The sequence below is a fragment of the Lepidochelys kempii genome, chromosome 3 (genome assembly GCF_965140265.1).
Source record: "Lepidochelys kempii isolate rLepKem1 chromosome 3, rLepKem1.hap2, whole genome shotgun sequence".
In the NCBI taxonomy this organism is placed as follows: Eukaryota; Metazoa; Chordata; order Testudines; family Cheloniidae; genus Lepidochelys; species Lepidochelys kempii.
Genome location: NC_133258.1, coordinates 264,704 through 286,930, shown reverse-complemented (window position 1 = coordinate 286,930; position 22,227 = coordinate 264,704). Strand labels below are relative to the sequence as shown.

At 54.3% G+C, this 22,227-nt stretch overlaps 1 protein-coding gene and 1 pseudogene across 1 annotated transcript; one reads left to right on the top strand and one right to left on the bottom strand.

The window, feature by feature from the left end:
* Positions 1 to 928: 928 nt before the first annotated feature.
* CCDC121 (coiled-coil domain containing 121) lies at positions 929 to 9,565 on the top strand. Its single transcript, XM_073335390.1, has 2 exons — positions 929 to 1,032; positions 5,785 to 9,565. Exon 2 carries the CDS (start codon positions 5,912 to 5,914, stop codon positions 6,599 to 6,601), a length of 690 nt encoding a protein of 229 aa, XP_073191491.1. The 5' UTR covers positions 929 to 1,032; positions 5,785 to 5,911; the 3' UTR covers positions 6,602 to 9,565.
* A 195-nt stretch (positions 9,566 to 9,760) lies between these two features.
* LOC140908389 (glycogen phosphorylase, liver form pseudogene) lies at positions 9,761 to 15,314 on the bottom strand (annotated as a pseudogene).
* Between the last annotated feature and the right edge of the window lie 6,913 nt (positions 15,315 to 22,227).

Here is a 22,227-nt window from a genome sequence, read left to right as displayed (position 1 = left end):
CACAGCTGGGGTCGAGAGCAGGGCCAGCAGCCAGGACCCTCAGGCCCAGGGCCAGCAGCCGCATGTGTGGCCAGAAGTGGCATGGGGCCGGCTGCTGCATGGGGGGCCAGACGCAGAGGGGCGGTGCTGGTGGCCAGGACCCCCGGGCATGGGGCCAGGCCCTATGCTGGCAACCGCAGACAATGGGAGCTGTAGGGGCAGTGCCTGCGGGCAGCACACAGAGCTGCCTTCGTGTCGTGTGTCCCCGTCCCGGCCCGTTCCCCCCCGCCGCTTCTACAAGCTGTGCAGAGCCAGGGCAGGCAGGGAGCCTGCCTTAGCCCTGCTACGCTGCAGATCAGGAACCACCTGAGCCCACACCTCCAGCCTCTGCCCCAGGTCGGAACCTCTTCCTCGAGCCTGCACCCCAACCCCGTCCCAACCGCCTGCCCTAGCCCTGAGCCCCCGCTTGCACCCAAACTCCCTCCCGGCGCCTACACACTGCACCCCCCCCACACCCCCACCCCCTGTCCTAGCCGGGAGCCCCCCCCTGCATGCCAAACTCATCCCCAGAGCCCCCCCCCAGCCGGAGCCCACCTCCCCCCTGCACCCCCAACCCTGAGCCCCCCCCGCCACGTCCCAGCCCGGAGCCCCCCCCCCGCATGCCCAACCCATCCCCTCCCGCACCCGGAACCCCTCATTTCTGGCCCCATCCTGGAGCCCGCACCCCCAAACGGAGCCCGCACCCCTCCCGCACCTCGGCCCAGTGGACGGGCAGGGGGTGGGGGTGTCCGGGTTGCGGATCAGAAACCCGGGCCCGCCGGCGGCTTTGGGGGGGCGGGTCCCCCAGGGCCCGGTTGGGAGGCGGCTCCTCGCCCGGGGAGGGGGGGGCGGCTCGGCGCGGCCCGGGGGGGCGGGGGTCACTGTGCGCCCCACAGCGGAGGGGAGTCCCGCCCCCACGCTGGGGCCTCGGGCTGTGGGGCGGGCCGGGCGGGAGCCGGAGCCGGAGCCGCCCCGTCTCCAGGCGACGGGGAAGCGGCGCGGGACCCAGTCCGGGTGAGGGGCCCGAAAACGCAGCCGCCGGGGAGGGGGGGAGGGGGGGCGGGCACGCGGGGCGGGGGGGCCCTGGGCATGCGGGGGGGCTGCGGGGGCACGAGGGGGGGGAGGGGCGGGGGCCCGGGCATGCGGGGGGGGGGAGCCAGGGGGCACGAGGTAGGGGGGCGCTGTGGGGGCCTGGCCTGAGGTGGCGGGAGCTGGGTGGGGGGAGTCCAGGGGAGGGGGCTGGTACCAATCGGGGAGCTGGGAAGGAGCCAGGGTCCTGGCAAGGGGAGCTGGGGGGGCCTGGCCTGGGCTCATGGATGCCGGGTGGGACGAGGTGGGGGGAGACGGGCCCGGGCTTGGGGGTGAAGGGGAGCTGGGGGGGGGGGCGGTCCTGGCCTGGGCTCATGGATGCCGGGTGGGACGAGGTGGGGGGAGACGGGCCCGGGCTTGGGGGTGAAGGGGAGCTGGGGGGGGGGGCGGTCCTGGCCTGGGCTCATGGATGCCGGGTGGGACGAGGTGGGGGGAGACGGGCCCGGGCTTGGGGGTGAAGGGGAGCTGGGGGGGGGGGGGCGGTCCTGGCCTGGGCTCATGGATGCCGGGTGGGACGAGGTGGGGGGAGACGGGCCCGGGCTTGGGGGTGAAGGGGAGCTGGGGGGGGGGGCGGTCCTGGCCTGGGCTCATGGATGCCGGGTGGGACGAGGTGGGGGGAGACGGGCCCGGGCTTGGGGGTGAAGGGGAGCTGGGGGGGGGGGGCGGTCCTGGCCTGGGCTCATGGATGCCGGGTGGGACGAGGTGGGGGGAGACGGGCCCGGGCTTGGGGGTGAAGGGGAGCTGGGGGGGGGGGGCGGTCCTGGCCTGGGCTCATGGATGCCGGGTGGGACGAGGTGGGGGGAGACGGGCCCGGGCTTGGGGGTGAAGGGGAGCTGGGGGGGGGGGGGGGCGGTCCTGGCCTGGGCTCATGGATGCCGGGTGGGACGAGGTGGGGGGAGACGGGCCCGGGCTTGGGGGTGAAGGGGAGCTGGGGGGGGGGGGGGCGGTCCTGGCCTGGGCTCATGGATGCCGGGTGGGACGAGGTGGGGGGAGACGGGCCCGGGCTTGGGGGTGAAGGGGAGCTGGGGGGGGGGGGGGCGGTCCTGGCCTGGGCTCATGGATGCCGGGTGGGACGAGGTGGGGGGAGACGGGCCCGGGCTTGGGGGTGAAGGGGAGCTGGGGGGGGGGGGGGCGGTCCTGGCCTGGGCTCATGGATGCCGGGTGGGACGAGGTGGGGGGAGACGGGCCCGGGCTTGGGGGTGAAGGGGAGCTGGGGGGGGGGGGGGCGGTCCTGGCCTGGGCTCATGGATGCCGGGTGGGACGAGGTGGGGGGAGACGGGCCCGGGCTTGGGGGTGAAGGGGAGCTGGGGGGGGGGGGGGGCGGTCCTGGCCTGGGCTCATGGATGCCGGGTGGGACGAGGTGGGGGGAGACGGGCCCGGGCTTGGGGGTGAAGGGGAGCTGGGGGGGGGGGGGGCGGTCCTGGCCTGGGCTCATGGATGCCGGGTGGGACGAGGTGGGGGGAGACGGGCCCGGGCTTGGGGGTGAAGGGGAGCTGGGGGGGGGGGGGGGCGGTCCTGGCCTGGGCTCATGGATGCCGGGTGGGACGAGGTGGGGGGAGACGGGCCCGGGCTTGGGGGTGAAGGGGAGCTGGGGGGGGGGGGCGGTCCTGGCCTGGGCTCATGGATGCCGGGTGGGACGAGGTGGGGGGAGACGGGCCCGGGCTTGGGGGTGAAGGGGAGCTGGGGGGGGGGGGGGCGGTCCTGGCCTGGGCTCATGGATGCCGGGTGGGACGAGGTGGGGGGAGACGGGCCCGGGCTTGGGGGTGAAGGGGAGCTGGGGGGGGGGGGGGCGGTCCTGGCCTGGGCTCATGGATGCCGGGTGGGACGAGGTGGGGGGAGACGGGCCCGGGCTTGGGGGTGAAGGGGAGCTGGGGGGGGGGGGGGGCGGTCCTGGCCTGGGCTCATGGATGCCGGGTGGGACGAGGTGGGGGGAGACGGGCCCGGGCTTGGGGGTGAAGGGGAGCTGGGGGGGGGGGGGGGCGGTCCTGGCCTGGGCTCATGGATGCCGGGTGGGACGAGGTGGGGGGAGACGGGCCCGGGCTTGGGGGTGAAGGGGAGCTGGGGGGGGGGGGGGGGCGGTCCTGGCCTGGGCTCATGGATGCCGGGTGGGACGAGGTGGGGGGAGACGGGCCCGGGCTTGGGGGTGAAGGGGAGCTGGGGGGGGGGGGGGGGCGGTCCTGGCCTGGGCTCATGGATGCCGGGTGGGACGAGGTGGGGGGAGACGGGCCCGGGCTTGGGGGTGAAGGGGAGCTGGGGGGGGGGGGGGGCGGTCCTGGCCTGGGCTCATGGATGCCGGGTGGGACGAGGTGGGGGGAGACGGGCCCGGGCTTGGGGGTGAAGGGGAGCTGGGGGGGGGGGGGGGCGGTCCTGGCCTGGGCTCATGGATGCCGGGTGGGACGAGGTGGGGGGAGACGGGCCCGGGCTTGGGGGTGAAGGGGAGCTGGGGGGGGGGGGGGGCGGTCCTGGCCTGGGCTCATGGATGCCGGGTGGGACGAGGTGGGGGGAGACGGGCCCGGGCTTGGGGGTGAAGGGGAGCTGGGGGGGGGGGGGGGCGGTCCTGGCCTGGGCTCATGGATGCCGGGTGGGACGAGGTGGGGGGAGACGGGCCCGGGCTTGGGGGTGAAGGGGAGCTGGGGGGGGGGGGGGGCGGTCCTGGCCTGGGCTCATGGATGCCGGGTGGGACGAGGTGGGGGGAGACGGGCCCGGGCTTGGGGGTGAAGGGGAGCTGGGGGGGGGGGGGGCGGTCCTGGCCTGGGCTCATGGATGCCGGGTGGGACGAGGTGGGGGGAGACGGGCCCGGGCTTGGGGGTGAAGGGGAGCTGGGGGGGGGGGGGGGGCGGTCCTGGCCTGGGCTCATGGATGCCGGGTGGGACGAGGTGGGGGGAGACGGGCCCGGGCTTGGGGGTGAAGGGGAGCTGGGGGGGGGGGGGGGGGCGGTCCTGGCCTGGGCTCATGGATGCCGGGTGGGACGAGGTGGGGGGAGACGGGCCCGGGCTTGGGGGTGAAGGGGAGCTGGGGGGGGGGGGGGGGCGGTCCTGGCCTGGGCTCATGGATGCCGGGTGGGACGAGGTGGGGGGAGACGGGCCCGGGCTTGGGGGTGAAGGGGAGCTGGGGGGGGGGGGGGGGCGGTCCTGGCCTGGGCTCATGGATGCCGGGTGGGACGAGGTGGGGGGAGACGGGCCCGGGCTTGGGGGTGAAGGGGAGCTGGGGGGGGGGGGGGGGCGGTCCTGGCCTGGGCTCATGGATGCCGGGTGGGACGAGGTGGGGGGAGACGGGCCCGGGCTTGGGGGTGAAGGGGAGCTGGGGGGGGGGGGGGGGCGGTCCTGGCCTGGGCTCATGGATGCCGGGTGGGACGAGGTGGGGGGAGACGGGCCCGGGCTTGGGGGTGAAGGGGAGCTGGGGGGGGGGGGGGCGGTCCTGGCCTGGGCTCATGGATGCCGGGTGGGACGAGGTGGGGGGAGACGGGCCCGGGCTTGGGGGTGAAGGGGAGCTGGGGGGGGGGGGGGGCGGTCCTGGCCTGGGCTCATGGATGCCGGGTGGGACGAGGTGGGGGGAGACGGGCCCGGGCTTGGGGGTGAAGGGGAGCTGGGGGGGGGGGGGGGCGGTCCTGGCCTGGGCTCATGGATGCCGGGTGGGACGAGGTGGGGGGAGACGGGCCCGGGCTTGGGGGTGAAGGGGAGCTGGGGGGGGGGGGGCGGTCCTGGCCTGGGCTCATGGATGCCGGGTGGGACGAGGTGGGGGGAGACGGGCCCGGGCTTGGGGGTGAAGGGGAGCTGGGGGGGGGTCCTGGCCTGGGCTCATGGATGCTGGGTGGTACGAGGTGGGGGGAGACAGGGGCCGGGGTTGGGGGTGAAGGGGAGCTGGGGGGGGTCCTGGCCTGGGCTCATGGATGCTGGGTGGTATGAGGTGGGGGGAGACAGGGCCCGGGGTTGGGGGTGAAGGGGAGCTGGGGGGGGTCCTGGCCTGGGCTCATGGATGCTGGGTGGTATGAGGTGGGGGGAGACAGGGCCCGGGGTTGGGGGTGAAGGGGAGCTGGGGGGGGTCCTGGCCTGGGCTCATGGATGCTGGATGGTATGAGGTGGGGGGAGACAGGGCCCTGGGCTGTAATGAGGGAAGTGGTAGCAGACTGGTATGAGGTGAGGGGAGCTGAGGTGAGGAGTACAGAGTGAAGAGGAGTTAGGGACACAGGGAGCCTGGACTGGAAGGCCCTGTCCTGGGGCAAGGGGGCACAAGGGTGTTTGGCTTTCCAGCACAGGGGCTGTGCCTGGCCAAGGAAGCCATGACCCCAACACTGCACATGGAGAAAATATCAGCAGCAATTTCCTTCCTAGATCCCCTTTGCTTCAGTGGTGTAGCAAAAGCCATGGGGCACTTAATACGCACAGGTAATGGGATTTTCAGCAGAAACAGGAGGCTTCAGGAGGCACCTCTTTAACCTGAGACACCAGGACCTATGCTGGCCCCCACACATGTTTCTTTGGAGAACAATGGTGGTGACGGCAATCACCCAGCTATTTTACAAACACAGGGGGCTGAAGTCTCCCCCCCTCAGCTACCCTGCTCTGGGAGCTGCTCTTGATGCTCACTGGGGAGAGGTAGGTGGAGGCTGTTGAGCTGTCTTTTACTGTATCTTTTTCCATTGTCTCTCTCCTGAGGCCTCACTATGCCCCCCAAAAGAAGGCAGAAACTGCAGCAAGAGCAGAAGGGGCAACCAGCTGTGGCTGCACCCCCAGAGGGAGTTTCTGAGGGGGCCGTAGCCAGCAGAGAAGAGGAGTACAGCCGTCTTTGCAAGGAGCTGGAGGACATGAAGGGGGCACGTGTTCAGCTTCGGGAGGAGAACGAGTTCCTGCAGCAAGAGGCCCAGCGTCTCCGTGCTGAGAGCCAGGAATTCATGTGCTATGTGGCCAAGCGGGCCCAGCGGCGCCAGGATGCCATCATCTCCCTGAATGATCAGAACAAGCAGGCCCTAGAGGAGATCCGCAGGGAGCAGCAGGAACTGCTCACCCTCTACCAGAGGAAGGAGGCAGCTCTGCAGGAACAACTGTTGCACAAAGAGGGTGAACTTCTCCGCCTTAGCAAGGAGGTTGAAGGCCTGCAGCAGATTCAGGCACTGCAGCAGGAGCAGGCTGCCCACATCAGGGAGCTGCAGGGAGAGCTGGTGGCCACCAGGCAGCAGCACACTCAGCACCTGCAGGAGACCAAAACCCATTTCCTGCAGGAGAAGGCAGCCTTTGAGCAGAAGTCCCAGCAGCAGGTGCTCTGCCTCCTGCAACAGGCACAGGAAGTGGTTGCACAGTGCATGCAGGAGCATAGCAAACAGGTGAAATGCGAGAACCAGGAGCTTCGGCAGGAGCTGCACCAGCTCATCCAGCGATCACGCGCACTGCATTTACACAAGCGCCGGTTAGAGGACCAGGCACAGCAGCTGCTGCGAGAGCATTGCTACATGCGAGATATGGCTCGCCTGTACCACATCCACCAGGGCAAGAAGTAGGCCCCAACTGTGACCCCAGGAATGAGCTAACAGAGAGCTCTCCACTGCTCACTGCCATAACCACCTGCTTTTGGTATTAGAATTATTTAGGACCACATTCTTCATTAACAGCTTTGTTAATAATCTGAGAGGGAAATGAAATTCCCAGAGGATACTGAACTGGGAGGAGCTATAACTTCCAACAAAAAGAGATTTGAGCCAAAAGGCTTTAGTGAGACATTGGCAGGGAACAATTTATCCAGCTATTTCACATGGGTCTTATATGGCCCCCATTGCTGAAGTATCTGAGTGTCTCACAAACTTTAACATATTTATCCACACAGCAGCACTGCGAGGTAGGGTAATGCCATTGTTGGATGTTTTTCTAAAAGATCTGCTCAGTCTAGGGGATGTTTTCTGGCTTGTGTTATACAGAGGTCAGGCTAAATGATCACAGTGGTCCCTTCTGGCCTCGGAATGTGTGAATCTGTTATCCTCATTTTACAGCCTATGGCAGAGCAGGGAATGAATCTAGGTCTTCTGAGTCCCATGCTAGCATTCCAACCACTGTGCTATCCCTCTCCACAGTGATTGATCCTGGGCCAGCTCTTGTGCTATCCTCCTGAGTCTTGTGATCTTTAGAGAGAGACAAGTCTTTTATTGGAGCAACTTCTTTCTTGGTGAGAATGACAAGCTTTTGAGCCACACAGAGCTCTTCTTCAGACCATCTCCCCACCCAGAAACGTGCCCCTGAAGTTCCATCTCCCCAGCCTGGAACATATCCCCAATGTATATCTGCAAGAAGAAGAGCTCTGTGTAGCTCAAAATCTTGTCTCTCTCACCAACAGAAATTTGTCCAATAAAAGATATTATCTCACCCACCTTGGGTCTTTCATATCCTGCGACCAATACAGCTACAACTACACTCTTGTGATCTTTGGTATTTCTGGAATCCTGTGATTAGGAGAAAATCTGAGGTGTGGGTTTTTTTTTTCTTTTTTTTTTAAAAGAACTTACGTTTTTTCCTGTCTAATACCATAGAATCATAGAATATCAGGGTTGGAAGGGACCTCAGGAGGTCATCTAGTCCAACCCCCTGCTCAAAGCAGGACCAATCCCCAATTAAATCATCCCAGCCAGGGCTTTGTCAAGCCTGACTTAAAAACTTCTAAGGAAGGAGATTCTACCACCTCCCTAGGTAACACACTCCAGTGTTTCACCACCCTCCTAGTGAAAAAGTTTTTCCTAATATCCAACCTAAACCTCCCCCACTGCAACTTGAGACCATTACTCCTTGTGTCCTGTCCTCTTCTACCACTGAGAATAGTCTAGAACCATCCTCTCTGGAACCACCTCTCAGGTAGTTGAAAGCAGCTGTCAAATCCCCCCTCATTCTTCTCTTCTGCAGACTAAACAATTCCAGTTCCCTCAGCCTCTCCTCATAAGTTATGTGTTCCAGACCCCTAATCATTTTTGTTGCCCTTCGCTGGACTCTCTCCAATTTTTCCACATCCTTCTTGTAGTGTGGGGCCCAAAACTGGACACAGTACTCCAGATGAGGCCTCACCAATGTCGAATAGAGGGGGACGATCATGTCCCTCGATCTGCTCGCTATGCCCCTACTTATACATCCCAAAATGCCATTGGCCTTCTTGGCAACAAGGGCACACTGCTGACTCATATCCAGCTTCTCGTCCACTGTCACCCCTAGGTCCTTTTCCGCACAACTGCTGCCTAGCCATTCGGTCCCTAGTCTGTAGCAGTGCATTGGGTTCTTCCGTCCTAAGTGCAAGACCCTGCACTTATCCTTATTGAACCTCATCAGATTTCTTTTGGCCCAATCCTCAAATTTGTCTAGGTCCCTCTGTATCCTATCTCTGCCCTCCAGCGTATCTACCACTCCTCCTAGTTTAGTATCATCCGCGAATTTGCTGAGAGTGCAATCCACACCATCCTCCAGATCATTTATGAAGATATTGAACAAAACCGGCCCCAGGACCGACCCCTGGGGCACTCCGCTTGACACCGGCTGCCAACTAGACATGGAGCCATTGATCACTACCCGTTGAGCCCGACAATCTAGCTAACTTTCTACCCACCATAAGAACAAGGGACATTCAGTGAAATAAAAAGGTAGCAAATTCAGAACTAACAAAAGGAAATACTTTTTCACACAATGTGTAATTACACTGCGGAACTCACTGCCACAGGAAGTCATTGTGTAAGGATAAGGCTTTTTCCTGTAGCCATATTATAAGGCCTAAAGCCTAAGCTTTTGTCTGCAGCCATATTAGAAGAGCAGCAGCCATTAGCTAAAAAGCAGGAAGTCACATCCCATCTAAATTACATTAAAACAATGTACTATCAGGCTGTTAAGAAGGAGATCCTGGTCGAATAGCACCCACTATCACCGGATAAAGAAACATCTTAAGATGGTTAAAGAAAACTTAGTTTGATAGCATGCCGTCTGGCAAGAAATCACTTATCAATAGTTGTGGTTGTGAAATCCTCACTTCTTTATTGTATTGTCATTATGGTCCCCACTTCCCTATTGTTTGTCTGATATATGATCTCTGGTTCTTTGATTGTTTCTGACTGTTACATAATTAATTTTGCTAGGTGTAAATTAATTAAGGTGGTGGGGTATAATTGGCTAGAGAATTTTGTTACAATGTTAGGATTGGTTAGTAAAATTTTAGTAAAATGATTGGTTAAGGTATAGCTAAACAGGACTCAAGTTTCACTATATAAACTGGGGTCCAAAAGAAAATTCTTTGGGAACCAACTCCAGGACACAGCCCCATCAGAGCTGCCAGACCTCAACACTCTGCCAATGACACCGTGTAGAAACTGGAATCCCCCAGATGACTGATCCTGACTGACCCTCAAGAAAAGTTCATCTGTCTAATTGGGAGTGGTGAGCATTGTATGTGTAGTGTGTGCATTCTATTTTTCGTGATTGTTAATAAATAGAGGATAAGGATAGTACTGTGTAAGGTTCTTTCACTGGTAAAAGGTCCTGCAAACCTGCAGAAAATTGACAGGGTTATGCCTGAGCCCTAGGAACAGGGTAAGTGTGGGTGCCCCTAGAGAGTGTGAGTAACAGAGAGGTAACTCTGTTTTTGCGGGTAACAGTTGAGGCCAGGCATGTAAGATTCAAAAAGGGATTGGACATTTAGATAGATGAATATCCAGAGTTATATTTAATGATAACAAAAATTTAGAAGAGGTGATAATTACTGTAGAATTCTGTCCTTGAAGGAGAGTAAGGAGACCCAGACCAGCACATCCCAGTCTTCCTTGGGGAAGAAAGGCATTAATTTATTGTTGCTTCTAGCAGTAGAAACAGGGTCATGGATTCTTGCAATCTCTTAGGGAGTCCCCATTTCTGATGCAGCAATTTTTCTCTCAGGTGGAATTCGAAGTATTTTTTTGTGTCCTCTGTAACAAGACTTTCTTCACCCTCAGCTCCTGGAATTTGCAGGGAGGCTGCAGAGTCAGTGCTGGGGGTCATGGGCACTTGGGAGGGACTCTGCAAACCCAGTTTAATCTGAAGATTTTTATTCCCCAGCATGTCTCTATTGAGAGCCCAGGGAATCTCAGCAAGAGGAGCTCCAGCTGGGCTGGGTTGCAACTGGGATTCCAGAGGGAGCTGTGTAAGAGTCATCTTTGGCCTAGTCTCTTGATTCTCACCCTCCAGTGAGGCTAACTGCCCTGCCAGTAACAGGGCCCTAGATGTCTCAGCTGTGTCACTATCCGTTCTGTCACTATCAGTTCTGTGCATAGTTACTGACCTACAAGAGCCTGCTATTCCAAGAAATTTCTGTCCTTCCCGGACAAAGTTAGATTTTGGAACCTCCTCTCCACTGGCATGTGAAAGCAGCTGTGATTGTAACTGTTCTGGAGGACTGATGGCCCTTAGGAGTCCCTGGGAAAATCCCCTTTGGCAACTACGGGGTAATTTTTGAGACCCACTGATCCTGCTTACAGGGCTTTTTTCTGCTCCTGAGCTGGGCTTTTTCTCCCAGTAAGTGAGTTGGGCAGGGGGAGTTCTCATGGCAGGAGAGGATTCCTGGAACATGTAGGAGACACCCCATTTCATCTCTAGCTTCGTCCCGAGCTCCAGGTTCTGGTTATATTGTCTTTTGTTATTTCTGAACTGTGTGTCCATGAAGCTAGTTCCAGTTTCACTCTGAGCCCCATTGAGGAGAGCCGGTTGTGTACTTGGACATGTACCCAGCAAAAATGTCTCCCAGGAGCCCTCAGTGTCTTCTGAAAGGTCACAGTTCTCCTTCCCTCCCTGGAACTCCAGGTGCTTTTCCTTTTTCTCCCCAATCACTGGCAGCTCAGTTGCATCTGGGTTGAAATGCATAGACCATTCCAGCAGCAGAGACTCCTCTCCTGTTTTATTCTGTGGACCTGTTCTGTTCTGATGTCTCTGAAGATTTCCCATGCTTCCAGCTATAGTGGTCTCAGATGTAGTGTCTAGTGTCACTGTGGTTTGTCCACTGCCTTCAGATCTCTGTGCTGTCAGACAGATCCTGCTAGTACAGGCCTCTGAGCTCCCACATGAAGCTTCACATACTCCTGTATGTGTAAAGGTAGATATAGGAACCTTCTCATCAGGCATGGGCTCCTGTTTGGCTGCCTCAGGAGGAATAAACCATTTCAAAGACTTCTGGATTCTCTTGGGAAGGCCCCATTTGTGATGCACTATTTTCTCTCTCAGGTGTTGCTCAAGGTGCTTACGCCTTTCTGCCTTGAAGAGTGGTCGCTGGTACTCTTTAGACTCCAGCAGTGCTGTGCATTCCAGGAACTCTGGGATGGATGGGATGGATGCTGCCAGGGAGTTCAGGATTATATATGGCAAGCCCCACAGGAGCTGGAGTCTCTTTTTTCTGATGTGTGCGTTTAGCTGCTCTCTCACATCCTTGATGAGCAGCAAAGGATGAAGCAGAGGAGACTCTACAATAGCACCACTGCCTCTGCTCAGAGGAGGTGGAAAGGGACACGGGGACTCCATGACTCACCACTGCTCCTGGTGCAAGCCTGCAGCTGGTGATTCTTTGTCTTGGGAGGTGGTAGCTTTAGGTCTTGTTTCTCTCTCTCTTGATCCAAGGTTCTGAGGCTGCAGCATGAAAGCTGCTGAAGACTCAGGTTCCAATTCCTGGCCTGTTAATTATAAAGATGATTGGGACACAGACACCACTGATGCCAACTGGCAAAAGCGTTCACTGTTCTTTACAAGCAACTCCTGGCTCAGACCTGACAAACTTACTACACATTATACATGGCTTTCATGGGAGTTATCCTTGAAGGACAGTTGGTGAGGTCTCTGTTGAAAGGTTGTAACTTATCAATACTTAATGGTTGTGAGATGTGTATACGGGTAATGTTTAAGGAATAATGTAACTATACTGAAAATCATGTCCTTATGGTCTTGGAGTAAAAGGTAGTCACCAGGGAATCATACGTCTTGGTGAGGACCCATTCAAGCGGGAGGGAGTTGTCACTGCGCCATGGCTAGTTGATTATGTAATATATTATTCAATTCCCTACCCTTGCCTCATCCCAGAACAGTCAAAGGAAAACCATCAAAGACAACAGCTAGCAATCAAAACCACATGGAGGTAAAAGGGAACATTATAGCAGACAGACGAGTGCCCTGTGTGTGAATAAAGACAGAAGACTGATTAGATATATCACAGAGTGGAGAAAAAGACATTGCATCCACTCACTGAGGAGACATCTGGTGAACAGGAGTGTTTCATGAAAGACTGGATTCTGGTTCCTGGGTAACCAGCCAGCTCTGCAACAGACTGAACTTTGGTGGGGAAGGGGGAAACTTACTTGATTAGAGGGGAAAGGTTACTATTAATAAACGTAGGCCCTAGTTTATTTTATGATTTTTTTTTGTATTCTAGTAGTTTGTTTCCATCTCTCTCTCTGGTTTCTAGTGGAACCTCTAGTCTTTCTTGCAATAAAACAAGATGATTTATTTAAGTGCTTACAGGGGCAGTTTACAGGAGTGGTGTTTTTAAGGTAAAATTGGGGTACACTGCTGCTTTGGGATTAGAGGCTCTGGCGTTTCTGAGAGTAGCCTGGATATCACAGAGGAATACTTCAAGGGGACTCGGGCGCACCTCTTGTAAACCTGTAAGGTGAAGGCAGTGCTGGCATAGCCCAGAGAGGAGAGCTTTAGAGGCTCATGGGCGGGGGTGTCAGGGAGCTGACATCCAGATTCCACAGGGAAGACTCCACAAGATTGACTGGCCAGCGCTCTAGAGCTTCAGGGAGCACTGTGTGGTTTGTATAGGCAAAGGTCCACTTGCTGATATCCCAGGCCTTCGTCCATGGCAGTTTTTCAATGTCCACAAAAACCCTCATCAATTCGGGAATGACCAGTGTAGGATGAGTGTCATTCAGCTGAATTGCTACCTGATCTGGAAAAGAATCAAATATAGTTCAAACGTTTTCCGTGCTTCCAAATTTGGATGCTTTAAAACATCGGATAATATCCTGGAGGGTGGCAGCCACAACGAAGTACTCCTACTTCAGTCGCAACTCTTTGCCTTTGAAAAAGTTATAGTTTGGATAGAGGACACGTGATATGTTCTCAGCCAAATTTCTGTCCAAGATGGCTTGAACGGAATCTCCAACATTAAAGTCTCAGAGGTTGAAGTAATTAGGTGCCCGAGCAGACCACAGCCGCATGGTGTTGACGGTGTTATTCATGTATCCAGGCACAGGGGTATCATAGGGCAAGGCGAGGACCACCTACATATCAACCCACTTCTGTCCACTCTTGGTGTGTTCCACTCTTCCATAAAAGTGGACAGGCAGCATGTACTTGGGATGGGCTTTCTCCCAGAGGTTGCCGTATCTAAACCAGTCGTTGGCTTTTTCCACCTGCCATCCATCTCGGATCTTCTGGTTGAAGATTCCATATTCCTATCTGATGCCATACCCATATGCAGCAAGCCCAAGTGTTGCCATTGAATCAAGAAAGCAGGCAGCCAGTCTTCCAAGACTTCTGTTGCCAAGGCCAGCGTCCTGTTCAATGTCCTCCAGCTCTTCTATATCCAGCCCGAGCTGATAAATTGACTCATCACAAGCATTCTTCAATCCAAGGTTTATCATGGTGTTCTGTAAGGTAGGGCCCATGTAAAATTCTAGAGAGATAGTAAACTCTCTTGGGACCCTTCTCATAGTAATACTGCTGGGTGCGGATCCACCTGCCCACCAGGTGTTTGCACACGGTGTGCGCCAGGGCGAAGTAGTAGTCGTGGGGGGTAGCCACGTTCTGGTCCTTGACCAGGTGAAGTGCAGGTGCCGGTTGAAACCCTTCTTCAGCTCGGCCACGTTCTCCAACCCCACGATGCTGAGGATGCTGATCTGCTCCCTCTTCTCCTGGTCAGTCAGTGGGCATGACATCTCCGCGGCCCTGGGACCGCTCTCGGGGCGGCTGCTCACGCGTCTGCTGGGGCTTGGGGAGCAGCGGTGCTCCGCCCTCCGGTATTCATAGCCCATGGTTGGCAGCGGCCCATGCCACTCCCGGCCGGGGCTAGCGTGTTCCTCTCCCGGGGGCGGGGGCAGGTGGCTGGCACTGCTCTGTGCAAACAGCCTCCTCCTGGGCTGGCTGCAGTCCCTGGGAGGTGACGTGGTGGGTGCTGCCCATGACAGCAGAGAAACCACCCCAGCCGGTGCCTAGAGGGCACCGTCGCCTGCACAGACACAGGGGGGAGGGATAGCTCAGTGGTTTGAGCATTGGCCTGCTAAACCCAGGGTTGTGAGTTCAATCCTTGAGGGGGCCATTTAGGGATCTGGGGCAAAAACTGGGGATTGTCCTGCTTTGAGCAGGGGGTTGGACTCCTGAGGTCCCTTCCAACCCTGATATTCTATGATTCTATAACTCCCCCTCACTAGAAGCAGGGGCAATGAGGTGATCTGCGATCCTGAGAACAATCACAGTGCTATTTCAAATACAGGGGGAAGCTGTTGTATTTCTCTGTTGAAATGGAATGTGAAGAGTGGAGACTCATAAATCCTCATCCAGACTGGTAAACAGGGAACAAACACCTTCCCCATCCCGAAGCTCTGCAGAGGCTGGGGGTTGAAGGAGGGAAGACCAAAAGAGAGGAGAGTCTTGTGGTTCAATAGACTTCATAGGGGAAGGGAAGCAAAGGGAGCAGTGGGTTTAGGATGTCTTCACCCATCAGTGCTTAGATTGTTGCCACCCAACACCGCACTGCAGCATTTCATATCTCCCTTACCCTCGGGACACGCTTCCTCAGCTAGGACCCGGCACTTTCCCAGAGTGCCCTAGTGCCCAGCAGCACTGTCCTCCAGTCTGAGACTATGAGAGCTTTACCCCTAAGAAGTTCTGAGTGCTCTGATGCTAATCACCACCTCTGTGAGGTCATCAATGCATCACATCTGTGCTGGGCTGGAACTTCTCTGGTGGTAGCCTGAGTCTATTTTCTTGTATGCTAACCAAACTGGAGCAGATGCTGACCATAGAATCATAGAATATCAGGGTTGGAAGGGACCTCAGGAGGTCATCTAGTCCAACCCCCTGCTCAAAAGCAAGACCCATCCCCAATTAAATCATCCCAGCCAGGGCTTTGTCAAGCCTGACCTTAAAAACTTCTAAGGAAGGAGATTCCGCCACCTCCCTAGGTAACGCATTCCAGTGTTTCACCACCCTCCTAGTGAAAAAGTTTTTCCTAATATCCAACCTAAACCTCCCCCACTGCAACTTGAGACCATTACTCCTTGTCCTGTCCTCTTCCACCACTGAGAATAGTCTAGAACCATCCTCTCTGGAACCACCTCTCAGGTAGTTGAAAGCAGCTATCAAATCCCCCCTCATTCTTCTCTTCCGCAGACTAAACAATCCCAGTTCCCTCAGCCTCTCCTCATAAGTCATGTGTTCCAGACGAAATGGCCCAACTTGATTATCATGCACATTGTGTAGAGTTGTCACTTTGGATGGGCTATCACCAGCAGGAGAGTGAATTTGTGTGGGGGGGTGGAGGGTGAGAAAACCTGGATTTGTGCTGGAAATGGCCCAACCTGATGATCACTTTAGATAAGCTATTACCAGCAGGACAGTGGGGTGGGAGGAGGTATTGTTTCATATTCTCTGTGTGTATATAAAGTCTGCTGCAGTTTCCACGGTATGCATCCGATGAAGTGAGCTGTAGCTCACGAAAGCTCATGCTCAAATAAATTGGTTAGTCTCTAAGGTGCCACAAGTACTCCTTTTCTTTTTGCGAATACAGACTAACACGGCTGTTACTCTGAAAACTAATAATTTTTGTTGCCCTTCGCTGGACTCTCTCCAATTTATCCACATCCTTCTTGTAGTGTGGGGCCCAAAACTGGACACAGTACTCCAGATGAGGCCTCACCAATGTCGAATAGAGGGGGACGATCACGTCCCTCGATCTGCTCGCTATGCCCCTACTTATATATCCCAAAATGCCATTGGCCTTCTTGGCAACAAGGGCACACTGCTGACTCAACAAGGACCAGAGAGCACCCCTCCCTCTGTGACTAGGCCCTAGCATGACAGTACATTACACTGGAACAGTCATCCTCTAAGCAATATGATGAGACTCACGAGCCCGGAAGCTAGAGCTATTCCAGGAGCCAGACAGACTGTTCGACTTGCTCCCGCAAGAGAGAAAAGACCTGGGGGGTGGGGGAGCTCATGATGGCCAGCATTAAATGCACAATTCAGACAGCTGAATTAACCCTCCCCTTAGCAGTGTATTATGACTCTTACACATGCAAACCACAAAGCCCTGTAAACTAATCAAGCTATTGTTTCTATAGGTTAGAGGGGACAAGAAGCTCTTGTTATTGCTGTTTTTAATCTATGTGCGAGTTGCTCTAAAACAATGGTCTCCAACCTTTTTACGCCCAAGATCAACTTTTTTAATTTAAGGGCAACCCAGGATCTACCCCGCCCCTTCCCCGAGGCCCTGCCTCATCCCCAAAACCCTGTCCATTCCAGCCCCCCGCCTCTCTCTGGGCTTGCTCCCCCCACCCTCACTCACTTTCACCAGGCTGGGGCAGGGGGTTGGGGTGCGGTAGGGGGTGTGGGCTCTGGGCTGGGGCCGAGGGGTTTGCAGTGTGGGAGGGGGCTCTGGGCTGAGCCTGGGTCAGGGGGGTTGGGTGCAGGAGGGGGTGAGGAGATGCAAGTTCTGGGAGGGAGTTTGGGTGCAGGAGGGAGCTCAGGGCTGGGACTTGGTGCAGCCTCCTGCTGGGCAGCACTTACCTCCAGCAGCTCCCGGTTGGCAGTACAGTGTAGCTGCCACTAAGGCAGGCTCCCTGCCGCTCCTGGCAGGGACCAACACGCCCCTGCGGCTCCTGGAGTGTATGTGTGGGGGGCATGTGGTTCTGTGTGCTGCCCATCTCTGCAATCACTGCCCCCACAGCTCCCATGGATTTACTCAGAACAAATCATACCACGCCAGCTTGATTTCCTTCTTTGACAGGGTAACTGGTTTGGTGGATGGGGGAATGCAGTGGATATGATACACCTGGACTTCAGAAAGACTTTTAACACAGTCCCTCATGATATTCTGATAAGTAAGCTGGAGAAATGCTGGCTCATCAGAACTACCATTAAGTGGATACATAATTGGTTAAACAACCGCAAACAGTAATGATTAATGGAATGATGTCGGATTGGAGGGAAGTCTCAAATTGGGTTCCACAGGGATCTGTTCTGGGTCTGGTGTTGTTTAACATTTTTATTCAAGACCTGGATGTAGGAATAGAGAGCATACTGATCAAATTTGCAGATGACACAAAGCTGGGGCGGGGGGGAGGGGAGGTGTTGCCAATACTTTGGAGAATACAGCTAAAATTCAGAGGGATCTGGATAAATTAGAGAACTGGGCTAGACACCATAAAATGAAATTCAACCAAGACAAATGTAAGGTGCTACACTTAAGGAAGAAAAAATAAATGCACAAATACAGAATGAGGGACAACGGGCTTGGCAGCAGCACTGCTGAGAAAGACCTGTGAGTTGTGGTAGAACACAACCGCAACGTGAGTCAACCATGCTACGCTGCTTCAAAAAAAAGCAAATGCAATTGTAGTTAATATTAACAGAGGAATAACAGGCAGGCCGCGGGAGGGGATAGTACCACTTGGCGCTAGTTAGGCCTCAGCTGGAGTACCGTGTCCAGTTTTGGTCACCAAGGTATAGAAAGGATGTAGAGAAACTAGAAAGGATCCAGAAGTGAGCATCAAAGATCAGCAGCAGGATGGAATGCAAGCCATATGAGCAGCAGCTGAAGAAACTGGGTATGTTTAGTTTGGAAAAGAGGTAGTGTGGGGGGGGAGGGGAGGTACGGACATGATAATACTTCAAAAATACTTGAAAAAGATGGAGAAAAATTGTTCTTGCCACAGAGGGCAGGACAAGAGGCAGTGGGTTTAAACTACAGCATAACAGATTTAGATTAAACCTCAGGAAAAACCTCTCTTACGGTAAGAACAGTAAGATAATGGAACAGACACCTAGGGAGGTCATGGAAGCTCCTACACTGGAGGTTTTCAAAAAGACTTCTGTCTTGGATGGTATAGACTCAACAAATCCTGCATCTTGGCAGGGGGTTAGGCTAGATGATCCTTGCAGTCCCGTCTAACCCTATGATTCTATGTCTCTATGGTAAGCTAAGGACTTCCAGTGCTGTGTTCCAGTTGACTAATAAATCTTGCTCTGTTTTGCAAATCCTGTTTGGGTGTCACTCCAAATACCTCTTGAGGTGCATTAATCCCTGGACTATACAAGCCATTACCAGGAGTCAAGCCCAGTTGGACTTGCTGATAAGAGCTCATGGTGTGATGCAGGAGTGCTAGAACCCAGATGCTCAGTCTAGGAGGCCATGAGGTGCTATGGTTTACCCCCAGCTTAAGGAGTGGTCTCTCTTGGGGGTCTGCCACATTGAAGGGGTTCCTCCAAGAGACTGATTAAAAGCTGGGGCATAGCACAGATCCTGTTGCTCTGTGACAATAACTAAATTCTATTAATAAGGCAAATAGATAGCAAATCAATCTACATTAGAAGCTATGAAGTATGGAAAATTGAAAAGGGAACGAAAGACATCAGGGAAAAATTCCTGGTGGGAAATACTAGGGTCAATATGAAGGATTTTTTAAAAAGTATATTAGGAACAAAAGAAATCCTAGCAATGATACAGGCCCATTACTAGATGGATATAACATGGTTAATAATGATGCAGAAAAGGCAGAAGTGTTCAATGAATGTCTGTTCTTTATCTGAAAAAGACGCATTATGATCTATTTGTATCACATGTGAATAATGAAGTACTTTCCAGTCCTTTAGTAACTAAGGAGGATGTTAAATATCATCTAGTAGGGATAAACATTTTTAAATCAACTGGTCCAGATAACTTGTGCCCAAGAGTCATAAAGAGTTTGCTGAAAGATCTCTGGCCCCACTGATGTTGATTTTTAATAAATCTTAGATACTGGGGAAATTCCAGAAGACAGGAAGACGGCTAATATTTTGCGTCACAGTTCAGGACACCTACACCTGTTTTTCCTCTCTGTAATCCAGCAAGCGCACCCATGCTATACTCCAGGCTCTTCAGCTGTCACCTCTCAGATGGAGACACGTGTCTCCTGACAGCAGTATTGTCACACTGCAGAACTTCCTGCCTAGCCTGTGAACTCGCTCCCTAGCAAAGTCACGATGCCTAAGCAGGCTTGTTTTACTTTTCTCCTCAGGGATGGTAAACAGTGCAATTGCTACAGTTAAGCAACCACACAGCTCTTTCTAAGCAAGCACATTTATTCTAAAGGTAAAAGCATTACAGAGGAAATATATTAAAAACAAGAAAAGCCCTTACACACGTTAATAAGCTTACCGGAGATTAGCTTGTCCCACACAGAAGGGCTCTGATTGGTGGTAAGAACATAAGAACGGCCACACTGGGTCAGACCAATGGTCTGTCTAGCCCAGCATCCTGTCTTACAGCAGTTGGTGGTGTCAGAGGAAATGAACAGAACAGGGCAATTATCGAGTGAGCCATGCCCTCTCATCCAGTCCCAGCTGTTGGCTGTCAGAAATTAGGGATACCCTGAGCATAAGGGTTCCGTCCCTGACCATCTTGAAAAAAGCCACTGATGCACCTATCCTCCATAAACGTATCTAATTATTTTTTGAACCCAGTTATACTTTAGGCCTTCACAGCATCCCGTCAATGAGTTCCAAAAGTTGTGTGAAGACGTACTTCCTTTTTGTTTTAAACCTGCTCCCTATTAATTTCATTGGGTGAGCCCTGGTTCTTTTGTTATGTGAAGGAGTAAATAACATTTTCTTATCTCTTTCTCCAAACCATTCATAATTTTACAGACTTCTATCACATCTCCCATTAGTCATCTCTTTTCTAAAGTGACCAGTCCCAGTCTTTTTAATCTCTCCGTTTATGGAAGCTGCTCCAAACCCCTACTTATGTTTGTTGCCCTTCTCTGTACTTTTTCCAAGTCTAATATATCGTTTTTGAGGTGCTCGTGTCTAGAACTGCATGCAGTACTCAAGATGTGGGTGTACCATGGTTTTATATAGTAGCATTATGCTATTGTCCGTCCTATTAGTTATCCCTTTCTTAATGGTTACTAAATGTAGGCCTTGCTGGAGTCTACATATAAACTAACAGTGTGAACCAAAGGGTGTGAACCAGAGCAGTCCTGGCCTTGGCAAAATAACCACACACTAGATATTGGCCAACTAAGTTAGCACATTCCTGACCGGAGAGCATGGTACAAAAAACACCTAAAGTTCTTAAGTAACTACATAAATGCATTCTTAAAAGATGGTACAGCAACACATCAAGCCCCTCATAAGATAAGGATGGGCTGACAAAATAATGGCTATGGATGTTTTGTTCAAACTAGCAGGTACAAGGTGTAGGGTTGGTAACTACACCTAGCAATGTCTGGAGTGCAATACGTATCAACGTATACAAGAAGTCATAGGAGGGGCACCTTTGTCCAGCCTAGGGGGCAAGCATCCTGTTGCACTGACTGAGCTGGTACCATTGTCACGGGCATTGATGTGTTAGTGTACCTGAAACCATGGAGCCAGGGTGCTAGTACCAGGCTTTGTTCACAATAAACCTGGCTGAGTGCCTCTGCCACCAAGCTGAGCCTGTGGTCTCTCTTTATGAGAAACCCTTTGGGCTGCACTCTCTCCTTGTGAAGCTAACACCAGAGCTCCATGAACAGACGCACAGAGCGGCTGTAACAGCTTACAGAGGAACAGCCGTGTTAGTCTGTATTCGCAAAAAGAAAAGGAGTACTTGTGGCACCTTAGAGACTAACAGTCTCTAAGGTGCCACAAGTACTCCTTTTCTTGTAACAGCTTAGCAGCCTTGACAACATTGCCACAGCAACATTCCTCAGCACTTAACAGCCTGTTTGCTTTTTTTGCACATTGAGCAGATGTTTTCAGACAGCTAGCCATAATGACTCCAAGGTCTCTTGCTTGAGTGGGAACAGCTAATTTAGACCCCATTGTGCCATATGTATAGTTGGGATTATGTTTTGGGCAAATGGTTTGAACTGCTGCTGCTTAGCTTAAGAGCTGGTCTGCTGACCCTTCTAACCAATTGGGTAGTGTAACCAATTAGGCCAGCTGTGCTCATTAGGTTGCCTGGAGACTGGCTTAGATGCAGTCCCTGATTCCTGACAAGCAGTACTGCCCCCCAACCCAAGGGCACCTCCTAGGTCTAGGTCTAGGACCCAGTTTCTTGGGGTACTTCTGATGGTACTCTCACAATAGGTCCTGAACATAGAATCATAGAATATCAGGGTTGGAAGGGACCCCAGAAGGTCATCTAGTCCAACCCCCTGCTCAAAGCAGGACCAATTCCTAGTTAAATCATCCCAGCCAGGGCTTTGTCAAGCCTGACCTTAAAAACCTCTAAGGAAGGAGATTCTACCACCTCCCTAGGTAACGCATTCCAGTGTTTCACCACCCTCTTAGTGAAAAAGTTTTTCCTAATATCCAATCTAAACCTCCCCCACTGCAACTTGAGACCATTACTCCTCGTTCTGTCATCTGCTACCATTGAGAACAGTCTAGAGCCATCCTCTTTGGAACCCCCTTTCAGGTAGTTGAAAGCAGCTATCAAATCCCCCCTCATTCTTCTCTTCTGCAGGCTAAACAATCCCAGCTCCCTCAGCCTCTCCTTATAACTCATGTGTTCCAGTCCCCTAATCATTTTTGTTGCCCTTCGCTGGACTCTCTCCAATTTATCCACATCCTTCTTGAAGTGTGGGGCCCAAAACTGGACACAGTACTCCAGATGAGGCCTCACCAATGTCGAATAGAGGGGAACGATCACGTCCCTCGATCTGCTCGCTATGCCCCTACTTATACATCCCAAAATGCCATTGGCCTTCTTGGCAACAAGGGCACACTGCTGACTCATATCCAGCTTCTCGTCCACTGTCACCCCTAGGTCCTTTTCTGCAGAACTGCTGCCTAGCCATTCGGTCCCTAGTCTGTAGCTGTGCATTGGGTTCTTCCGTCCTAAGTGCAGGACCCTGCACTTATCCTTATTGAACCTCATCAGATTCCTTTTGGCCCAATCTTC